Source organism: Equus caballus, chromosome 9, assembly GCF_041296265.1.
Source record: "Equus caballus isolate H_3958 breed thoroughbred chromosome 9, TB-T2T, whole genome shotgun sequence".
Classification (NCBI taxonomy): domain Eukaryota; kingdom Metazoa; phylum Chordata; class Mammalia; order Perissodactyla; family Equidae; genus Equus; species Equus caballus.
In genome coordinates, this window is record NC_091692.1 from 83,583,217 (window position 1) to 83,594,812 (window position 11,596).

Below are 11,596 nucleotides of genomic sequence, written 5' to 3' on the forward strand. Positions count from 1 at the left end.
TTTTTATATGTGGGATGTCTCCACAGCATGGCTGATGAGTGGAGTAGGTCCCCACCCAGGATCGGGATGGGGATCCGAACCAGGGAACCCAGGCTGCCAAAGTGGAGAACACAGAACCTTAACCACTCAGCCACAGGGCTGGCCTTATTAATATTATTAATTTTTTTTAAATTTATATATTAATTTTTTACATAAGTGAGGTGTAAGACTATGGCCAAGGAATCAGTATTAATTAGTACTCATTAATTACTTAATAAGCAGAGCAACTAGGAACTTCTATAACCTTGTCAAAGGATAAAGTTGCACTTGATGTTATCATAGACTCCTGATGGAGTTGGTGCTCCACACACAGAAGCATAGATCCAGGGTCCTGGCATAGTAAAGAGACCCGCTCAAGGTCATATATTATATTCGTAGCAGAGCTATATGTGGCAGAGCCAACCAATATGGCCACCATGCCACACCTGAGTGCCCCATGATGCGCCTGATTTACATGACCTCATGTAAGCCAATTAACAGCCTTAGGGAGTAGGCACCCCTAGTGGCCCCAATTTTTAGATAAATCAAAGTAGCTTAAGAAGGTACTAACTTGCCCAAGGTCACACAGCAGATCAGCAGTTGGAGTCATGATTCAAAGCAGGCCAGCGTGACTTGCCGTCAGCCTGAAGGGGGAAAGGAAGTGCTCAGCCACAGGGAAGGTGGGGGTAATTATAGGAAGGTCAATTACTGGGCTTGTCAGTGTTACTCACGATGAGCACGTGAAATCCCTCCTGGCTGAGAGTTGCCCGTCCTCTTGCTCCTGCGTCTTCTGGCCTCCCAGGCTCACTACCTCTAGAGCTACTGCAATAAGAGCAAAAGCAGACGTGCTATTCAGATAACGCTTCAAGCCACATGTTGGAGCAGAATAACGTCCTAAGACTTCTCCATGGCTAAGGAGGAGGGTGGGGTTGCCAAAAGGGTGGGTGTGGTCAGATGATCTTTCAGTGGAGAACCCTAGCCTAGGGCTTTGGAGACCAGCATTTCTGTTCCAGGCCAGAAGCTGTCATTTGTTAGCCATGTGACTGTGGACAAATCATCTCATTTCTCTCAGCCTGTTTCCTCAACTACAAAATGAAGATATTAGCACCTATCCAGAAACACTGGATTCATTGTGATGAATAAAATAGGACAGCGCGGGCAAGGTGACCTCATCATTGTTAAAATGATTACTGCAATATCCCTTCTTATCCTCCCTGGGCTTTCCAGCACCTAGGACCTTAAAGGTTCCCAGGAAACATTTGGTGAATTAATTAGTAAACATAATAAAATGTATAAACAAGTTAAATGGTTCATCTACTAATGACCAAAGCTCGAGAAACATTTCAGGGGCAGGCCCCTTGGCCAAGTGATTAAGTTTGCGCACTCCGCTTCGGCAGCCCAGGGTTTCGCAGGTTCAGATCCTGTGCATAGACATGGCATCGCTCATCAGGCCATGCTGAGGCGGCGTCCCACATGCCACAACTAGAGGGACCCACAACTAAAATATACAACTATGTACCAGGGGGATTTGGGGAGAAAAAGCAAAAAAAATAAAATAAAATAAAATTTCAAATACTACAGCAGTGGCCAAACAGCTAAAGAATCAACTGGAGTTACCTCTTTCTTATCTTACCAAATTCTTGTATCTAGCTAAGAAATTCTCTAAGACTAAAGAGAAGACCTCTTTCTCCCAGATAGTAATTTTATTTATTTTGAATAAGGCTTTTGAATGCACAATATCCCAGATTTTCTCTAGCTAATCATAAACTGATCTGGGCCTTATGTGCATTGTTTCGTCTTGTGCTCACAACCACCATTTGAAGTACATACTATTATTATAGTCCAATTATAGTATTATATATATTACATATTATTTTACAAAAAAACTGTAATTCAGAGAATTAAGTGAATGGACCAATGTCACAAGCCACATTGTAGAGAAGAAATAAAGTTTCTAAGCAAATACACGATCTCTCCCAATGTTATACCACCTTAAAAGGAATCAGAGCCTCGGGTAGAAAAACCCGGTAGTTTTGATGCGGGGTCGGTGAGCCAAGGAGTCGAAAGAAAGATTTCTTAGACTCTCAAGATCTGGCAGTAGTGCTCTTTTATTTAGAGAATAGTGGAATAGCATGGGGACAGGACCCATGGGCAGGCAGAGCCGCTGCTGCTGCCCCCGCTGGCATGGGGACAGGACCCACGGGCAGTCAGAGCTCCTGCTGCTGCCCCGAGTGGAGGGTTAGGGCTAATTTTATAAGGCATAGGTATATGATTCATCTCTTTACAAGACAAAGGAAAGAACATGAAAAAAAGTTAAAATGGTATCAGTGCGGGTGGGGTCTGGTCATTGGGTGATCCCATGACTTTTAGACAAGAATCAAATCGGATTAAGTAAAGGTTAGAAAGGTTAGACGCCACCACCCTAAACCAGTTACATGAGATTGCCAGACAGCAACCAACTTAAGTTCTTGCCTCTGGCATTGACCAAGAGCCTCTAGAGATAAGACCATCCCCCCCTCTTCCTGGCACAGAGAGGGAGGCATCTTCACAGATAGAGGTTTCCCTTAGAAATGTAAATGTTTCCCAACAAAGGGGCAAACAAATTCCACTCCTTGGAGCCTGAATCTCATCTGTAGTTTTAAAACTAACCAGCCTAAAAATCCTCATCATAAGCCATTTTAAAATTAAGCAGCCTATAAATCCTCATCAGTTTGACTGTCAAGGCTGAACCACTAGTCAATTCTGTGTGCCTTGGTCAGACCCTCGACCTACTGTTTAGCCTAACAGAGAATCCGCAAAGTTAGGAGGTTACAAAGAATGCTCTCGATATCAAGATAGCCAGACTTTGGGAGTTAATTACATTGTTATACAAATTTCCCAAAGAAAGCAGCAGGGAACTCATCTTCTGAGTCATTTATGGCTACATTCATCAAGACACCAGTGACTACTTTTTTTTTTTAAGATTTTTAAATTTTTTTCCTTTTTCTCCCCAAAGCCCCCCAGTACATAGTTGTATATTCTCAGTTGTGAGTCCTTCTAGTTGTGGCATGTGGGACGCCGTCTCAGCATGGCCTGACGAGCGGTGCCATGTCTGCGCCCAGGATTCGAACCAATGAAACACTGGGCCGCCTGCAGCGGAGCATGAGAACTTAACGGCTCGGCCACAGGGCCAGCCCCCCAGTGACTATTTTTTAAGCGGCTTGTGTTGGCTAACTGAGCAAAATACTCTCTTTCTCCACCACAATTCCAAGACTGTGGCATGTAGGCTGTAAAACCTCTTGCTCCGTTTTACCTCTGCTCCCATCTAGGTTGGCCTGTGCCACTTCTCACACCTGCATCGGGCAAAAGCCCAAATTCACACCCCACTTTGTAACCTGGCTGGCAATTTAAGTCATCAGTAGTACAGGCCAACCTCTAGTCCTGGGAGAGGGGAGCACAGAGTCACTCATTGGCTCTCCCTGCTCCATCATCCTAAAAACAACTGCTACCTCTCCCTCTTCAAACCGTAGTCATGACATCACCCTGAGATAATATGGGGGCTTTTTAGTCTAGTAAACCCCACCCTCCAAAGTCACACACTCACTCAAACTTGGAGCAAGAGTCTCTCTGCCTGGTCCTGTGTTAAGCATCAGTGGTACATGAATGAATCAGACAACACGTTGGGGAAGGGAACCCCAAGGAGAAATGGACAACTACTGGGGCATGAAGCAAAGGCATTTTGAAAGCACTCAGCATTCATTAATTCACTTCCCAGGCTTCCTCCTGGAATTCAGGTAATCAGTGCCCTCTGAAACACCTGGCTCTCTCCTCTACTTCTTCCAAAGTTCAGCATAAATGCTTCCTCAGGGATGCCCTCACTGACTCAGAGAGAGATCCTCGCCCAGAGGCCCCGTACACTTCCTTCATTGCACCTACACCTGTAATTGAATTCCTTCCTGTGAATTTCTTTTTGGTATATAGTTATCTGCCTTACCTATCAGAATATAAACATGTGAGGACAGAAACTAAGGCTCTGGTTTACCTTTGTACGTTAGGCACTTGGGATTTAAGTCTCTCAGTTAAGTACTCTGTAAATTAGTTATATTAGTTCCATCCTTTTCACCATCATTTGTACCTTCAGGTTTTTGGTCTGATTTCTCCAATGGGAGTGTTCCAATTAAATATACACACATTCGCTTTATCTGAATACCTACCAACCATCAGCACTTCACAGGGCCACCTTTTATTACCATCTGTCCTGTATGTAGGATGAAACTGATCTCCCCTTAGAAACAAGCTCAGGAGCAGGGACTCTCATTGTTTCCTTCTTTGTTTTTAACCTCTGTATGTTCTGGTACCCAAGCTAGGGCTCAGCATCCTTTAGCCCTTCACAATACTTAACCATTCACAAATATTAGGACCCTTCACACAACTTAGTTGTGATTGCAAATACAGACACTAATCATTCTTGCATCTACTCTGCAGATAAAATTGCTATATTCTGTTCAATAAGCAGTTTTTCCAGTAAATTCAGTCAAAGGAAATAAAAGCCCTTCTGCACATATTCCGGACCTGTTCATTTTGGAGGTCCTTTTAAATGCTTCCGAACATGTCATTTTCCTACATTAAGCAAGCTCAGTCCACTTAGGAGAAATGGGAACAGCAGCCTACACCAAAATCACCCAAGAATAAATGCACCTTCCGTATTAGGCTTCCCCTGCTACTTTCCTGTGCAGTGAGAACCACGATAAATTAAAAACTCCCACTCTGGGATAAATGGTCTCCTGCTGCTGGAGCTCCCTATAACCTTCAGTATTCAACTTTCTTCCCACTTAAAACTCTCATAGGAGCCTGCTGACAAAGCCCAGTCTTTTGAACCTCACAGGATTGTGGTAACACCTTCAGGGGCTGGCAGCTCCGATACACTGGTCCCAGATGCAACATCTGCTTTACCAACTGCTGGCTTATCCTCCCTTATTATGCCAACAATGCCACCTGATCACACTTGCCCATTTTCTGTAATTAACTCCACGAGCCCATTCCCTCTGTCTGGGGCTCTCAAACCACTTAAGACACAACATGGATTACCCACCTTAATACCAAGACTCCCCAGTGTAGATTCCAAAACGTGAGTGTGGTTTCCAGTGATGCTTGCATTGATTCTGAAAATCAATGCGTATTGAAGATTTATGTCCAGGAGACATTTTTCATGAACACTGATAGCCTGGAAGCAATGAGTGATTAATTCTCACCAAGTAAATGCAGGGAGGGCTTTCAGTCACTAAATGAATTCATCAAAATATTTACTGACCAATATAAAGATGGATACGCACCAATATTCTCAGAAAAACTGCAGTTGAGTAGCCTCGATTCGAACCAAAAATGGCAGACAGCGATATACGAGTGGAAAAAAATATATAAATCAGTTAACTCTAATAGATGGTTTATTGGAAACCCTCACAGCATTTTTCAAAAGGACTTGACAGATTTTATTTTAATAAGACATAGTGAAGAGGAAATGGTTTAAAAGATGTCATCAATCTTTTATTTAACTAAGCACTGCCCTTCATTTTGAAGGAAATGATACAATTTCAAATTGGAACCTCCTTCTCAAGAAGTGGTATGAGAACAGAACATTGATTTAACATACAATCTTCAACAAAAATAAAGTTTACACAATTCACTGGGAAATAAAATACATGTGGAATTTATAGTGTTAGTCAATGTAATTCTCTGTGGGTCACAAGTATTACAACTATGGACAAAACAACATAATAAAAAGTTGAAGAAACCAGTCAAGATTATAGTTACCCTGATTTAAAAAAATAAATTCACAAAATGTAACTTTCCAAACAAATCCATTCAATGACCATGATCACACTAGATTTTATTCTAATTTATAAAAAATGGTTAGACAATCACATAATATCAAGAGTCTTCAACACAGTGGATTCCATTTTGTTAAGAAAAAAAATAGACAACAAGTAGTCTTTAAATTTTCTTCACTCTCCATAGCATATGTCATACAAAATTAAAGTTTTGCTCCCAAAAATATGTTTCCACGTGGTTGCGGTATTGTCTAGTGGTGCCGTTAGGGCCAGAAGCACCAACGACAGGACAAGTTAACCACTGAAGCATCATTTTTCATAAAAACTAAAAATTTCCTTAAAGGTCTGGAGTAACGTCTTCTGCTAGGCATTTTAGTGCTATAAAGTCATTTTAAATTAAATGTGGAGTCAAAGTTACAAAAAGTATGAGTTTTTTCAATACAAAAAAGTTGTGTAGCTGAAGTCGTGGGCTCCTGGGACATACATAAGCAGTCTCAATAAAATATTTGCTCGGGTAAGAAAATAGAATTTGTCTGATTACATTTAGCGTATGTTCTAGTCAGGTGTCCTGTTTATCCCTGCCAGAGCTTCTGAAGAACATTAGAATCAACTTCTCTTTCCTTCAAAGAGCATCCGTAATTCACAGTACAAAATAGTTCTAAAGTCTCATTCCTAAGGAGAAACAAAAATTAAATATATTTATTTTCTTAAAGTGCCAGATGTAGCCACCGCCTGGGCATTAAAACCTCACTCATCCACAACACTGCCATCTTGAGGAAAGAGCCAAGAGTCGACCGGATTCCCCTTTCTTGCAGCCTCCACAGGTTGGTTGTTGCTTTCCTTTAAGCATTATAATCCTAAGAAAACCTCCAGTGCAATCGCTGTTCCTAAGTATTACACATTTCACACATCTGGTACCCTATAAAAATGCTTGCATTACATGGGAAAGCAGCATCTGGAGTAGATTTATTTCCTTTCCTAGTTCATTTTCAGGCTCTATTATCAAAAACCTCTTCTCTAGAGGCAGAATGCTTTTATTAGTGTGGATTTTACCGGAGTTCTTCAAGTTGAGACTTCTCACAAAAACCAGTTCATTTGTAGCAAGAGATAGTCACTGTCAGACCGCAGTCACCAATGACATTCTCCTTCCAGTTGAGGGCAAAGAAGGGAGACAGCGACAAGGAGAACAGAAAGAAGAGCTGGCTAGCTAGCCCAGAGCTGCTAGGCAGTGCTGTTCTGTTCTTCCTCCCTCCTGCTCTCTGCACGTTGGTTTGTTAAGCATAAAAGAAAACCCAAATCTGTAGTAGGCTCTGCTAAATGTCTTGACCCATGTTTACCTTGCTCCGCTTTTCCATGAGCAGGAAAAGAGACTATTAAACATGGCAACGAGATGTACATTTCCATCAGGAGGCTGACATTTCTCCGAAGTCCCAGACTGGGGCTGAGTGTGGTTCACCTTTAACAAAGTGTTAGGACTTGTTCTATGATCCCTGTAAAGACAGGAAACATAGCTAATGCCCTTGCAATCAAATTATTTCATGTTGAGATGCTATGAAGGTCTAGGGTTTTAAAAATTATGGCCTCAACTTCCAAGTTCGAAAAAAGTATACAAAGAAATCCTTCAAGTCTTGTTGCCTTGATTTGGAGCTCTCCAGGAGGAGGCCCAAGAATGGCCACGGCTGTAGAACACTCAAGAACGATTCTACTCCAACTGTAAGAATTAGGTCACAAAATGACTCGTTCTGTGTAATCTACAATGACTCCCAAGAGAAACAAAAACTTTACTCAACTTTTAGATAGCATCAGCAATGCCAGTGTGCAGCAGAAAAGCATTCTGAAATGGAGGGCACGCGCCATTAAAGAGCTCACGCGAATACAAGGGACAGATTGTAAAATTTTTTAAAACCTTATAGTAAAGCAAACAGTAGCTCAGCAGCAGATGCAAATAGAATAGGCCAGCCTGCCGCGGCGGATCCCACAGTCACCACCCGGTGCTTCAGGACTGTCACCCGTGCCATTTCACTATGGCACTGACTACACCAGGTGGCATTATTTGTGACTGCTGTCACCTCTCTTAATTGAGAAGGCATACAGAAGGGGCATTCTCCAAGCAACTAGGAGACTGCTGCAATATAACAATACAGCATCTTGAATTAAATTAAATTGCATCAAGTGTGGCTAGCAAAATAAATACCTTACTGAAATATGCCTCCAGCCTAAGAGTTTACCACCAACAAAGCCCTACATTTTAAAAAGGTTATCTTCACTGTTCTGGAAGGGGGTTGGGTGGGGAGTGGGAGAGGAGACTGACTCATTCCTGCCAGGGCAACCAACCTTGATGGGCTGCTTCTGTAGCAGATACTTTATGGGGTGGCATCAGCCAACCCCATGTGTGACTTGAGGATGCACACGGCCAAGCAGGTTTAATTAGATCAGAGGCACAAAGGGCTGTTCCCTCCTCTGATAACAAATAGCGCAGCTGTAAGTGCCTACAATTGCAGGCGAGAAACAAAGGCGACAAAACAGAACCATAATTGAATCCTTCCCCTAGCTGGCCGGTGACAATGATTTACTTGTAACCTGGGAAGTGGCGGGTGGAGCAGGAGGGAGCAGGAGACTCAGCTAGAAGCCAGCTCCAGAAGATGAATTACTTGGGGATGGGGAGGAGGGAGGTAGCAAAGTCTTTGTTTTGTAGCCCAAGTTTACACAACCCTTTGTTACACTTCATAGGGGGCCGCTTGGTTTTGGTCTGCTGCTCCCTGGTCCTGGTTTCTCCAGCCTTGCACCCCAGGAATCCCATAAATCACCCCAGCTTCCCGGATTCCACACACAGCTCCGCGAGGGTAGCAGATAAGAGGCTCTCTGCCGGCCTGGCACGACACAAACCCACTTTGGCCTTCGTACAGGACATCCTCCAAGCCCAGGATAGGAGAGGAAGTGGGGAGGAGGCAATGGCAGGCGTTGGTACTCTGAACTTTTTTCCACCCCCGCACGCTTAAGAAGAGTCGGTTTTGGACCCAGGTCCAGGAGGGATTAAGCGTCAGGCAAGTTCACAGTTTGCCCCACTTTGGAAAGGAAGACAAATTGAGGAGGCGGGCAGGAAGTGCCCCCAGCCAAAGTGCTCCTACCTGCTCCCTCTTCCTCCTCCGTCCAAGATAACAAGCTTGAGCCACAGCTGGCTGCGCATTTCATCAACTCTCGGTTTTCCAAATGGCCCAGGAACCCAGATGGGGCCCAGAAGGTGGTGGAGGAGGGAGTGAGAGGAGGGAGGGGGCAGCGCCTGCTGCAAACAGCTCCCTTTCACAGCTCTGCACTCAGCTCGCCCGTCAGTGCACCACCGCCTCTCGGTCCTCTTCCCGCCGGCCGGACGCAGGGAGGCGCCCAGGAGGCGGCGTAGTCCGCGCGGCGTCGCAGTCGCCCTCATCTGGCTCGGCCGGGTGTAGGTGCATGGCGAGCTCCTGCAACACCGCTGCGCGCCCGATCTGGTCGTTGCGCCGCTTCTCCATGATCAGGTCCTCCAGGCTCTGGAACTCCAGCGTATGGGTGCGCTGCGCAGAGAGCTGGATCTGCAGGCGGTAGGGCTGCTTGCCGATGCGCAGCTCGCCGCCGATCTTGAACTCGCGCTTGCCATAGCGGCACCAGGCGGCGAAGCTCTCCGAGTTGCGCCAGCTCAGCTCGCGCTCCTTGGCGCCCACGTGCGCCAGCGCGTTGCGCACCACGGCGCTAGGGCTCAGCGGCTTGTAGCGGTACAGATCGTTCACCACGCGGCCGCGCCGGCCCTGGCTCGCATCCGTCAGGAAGCTGTTGCTCACCTCCAGCCGGTGCAAGTGCACCACTTGGAAGTTGCCCACGTATACTGCCCAGTGCGGGTACTGCGCCTGCGACACGAACTCCACCAGGTCGCCAGGCCTGCACTTGTTGAGCAGGTTCTCGGGCGTGTAGGTGCTCAGCGCCGCGGAGCCCGGAGCGAAGCTTTTCTGGTAGATGCACTCCTCGCGGTAGAACACCGAGCACTCCACCTCGTGCAGTCGTGGGTCGTAGGGCTGCGGCGGGGGCAGCGGCGGGCCGTCCCCGCCGTCAGGCAAGCCACCGCCGCCTCCATCCGACCCCTGGGGCGGCGGCTGCGGCTCCATGTCCTCGTCGTCATTGGAGAAGATGTAGGAGACCCCGATGCGAGGCCCGTCGTCCCGGTCCAGGCCGGTCGGGTCGGCCGTGGGAACTTCCTTATAACTTAGGTGGGTCAGTTTCTCCACCTGGTTGCCCATCACGCTGCGGACACACGTTCACACCGCCGAGAGGGGAGAAAGCGAAACCACCACTAGGGTCATGGGCACAGGTCCCCGGACAGGGGCAGTGACCACCTGTTGGGAGAGGAAAGCAAGGAAGGCATGTAGGAGCCCCTCCATGAAAAAAACCGATTTGTTAAGAGGAGGAAGAAAGGCTGGGAGCCGAGCACCCGGAGCCATTTTACAGGGAGTCTCGGATGTAGCGAGCCTTCCCTCATTTCTCCACCTCCAGGGTCACGGTCACAGGAGGCCTGGCAACTCCAGCTCTCCGCTGCCCCCAGCCCTTCACCTCGCCCGGGCAAAAGCCCATTATATCAGTAGCTCCTACCGCTTCCGCCAGCGCCCTACCTGCCAAACCCAAGCAGGAGGGGCGGGGGGAGAGAAACTTTACTCCAATCCCCCCTTTCCTAACCCCACCTGTCACCCCAGGGCCCTAACTTAGCCTCTGAGACACCCCCCACGGCTCCATCCCCGGGGACACCGGCGAGGATCCCTAGCGCGGCCCGGGCAGGTGAGCCACCCTACCTGGCTCACCTGCGGCGCTTTCTCCTCCGGTCTCGCCCGCCCCTCCCCCGCGCGCCCGCCCTCTAGCTCGGGTTACCTGCGCAAACTCACCCGCCGGGAGGTGGAGGCCGTGGGGAATTGGGAGGGGCCCCCGCCGCACCCGGAGACTTCTAGGGCGAGTTTGCAGGTGCGGGCTCCGCAGTCCCTCCTCTCCAGGCGCGGGCAGCAGTGAGGCTGGGCAGGGGGCAGCGACGCATGTCTTGCTCCCGCGGCTACGTAGACCCTCAACACTTGCAGGTGGGGGGACAATGTCTGTCCACACCGCACCCCCTCCCTCCCGCTGGGCTGCTGCTCCCCCTCAATCTGCTCCCGAGGGAGGTGGGGCGCGAGAAGGAGGAGACCGAATCAGCCTCGCTGCCCGGCGGCGGCAGCTCCCGCTCGGGCCGGGCGAGCAACAAGCGCCGGGGCGGGAGGGACGGGATTGTAGATCCGGCTCCGGGCTCCCGGGGCGGGAGCGCAGCCCCTGGCATTTAAAGAGACAGGCGCTCGCTCCCGGAGCCCAGGTCTTTCCCGCACGGTACACAGCCTCCGGGATCCCCGCCCCCGCCCCGCCCACCCGGGTTGTGGGGCTCCGCCCAGGCCACGCCCCCACGCCTGAGCGAGTTTAAATCCCGCTGGTAATAATCAACCCGCCGACGGGTCTGGCACACTGCAGCCGTGGAGTGTAGGCTGGTCACTGGCCGCTTGCCTTATTAGAGCTGTGGGGTCCTCGCTGCTTGCTCAGTTCGTATTTTTCCGAGCTGTGGGCTTTAAAAAGAAGTTGGAAGGCGAAAACCTCCTGCCAGTGAAGAGATGACCAAGGGAATAATAAAAGTTTGGTGTTTGTTCCGTTTCCTCTTCGCCTCTTCTTTCCAAGGGTATCTGGAGCGGGAGGAACAGTCATTCGCAAGCAAACAGACGTTTCCTTCTTTCTTTTCTTTC

At 48.1% G+C, this 11,596-nt stretch overlaps 1 protein-coding gene across 15 annotated transcripts in view; it reads right to left on the minus strand.

Annotated features, from left to right (window-relative positions):
* The window catches only part of LRATD2 (LRAT domain containing 2), a 70,015-nt gene extending 58,761 nt beyond the window's left edge, over window positions 1-11,254 (minus strand). For 5 of the 15 annotated variants that reach the window (XR_011421402.1, XR_011421400.1, XR_011421399.1 and 2 more), the window contains exons 1-4: window positions 10,727-11,251; window positions 8,954-10,186; window positions 750-840; window positions 590-662 (exon numbers count right to left, since the gene is read on the minus strand). Coding sequence is in view for 2 of the 15 variants with exons in the window: in XM_023648957.2 (XP_023504725.1) it covers window positions 9,152-10,090 (939 nt within the window). In the remaining 13 variants the exon portion in view is untranslated. The other 10 variants (XR_002810473.2, XR_011421403.1, XR_002810471.2 and 7 more) reach the window with 9 other exon arrangements.
* Between the last annotated feature and the right edge of the window lie 342 nt (window positions 11,255-11,596).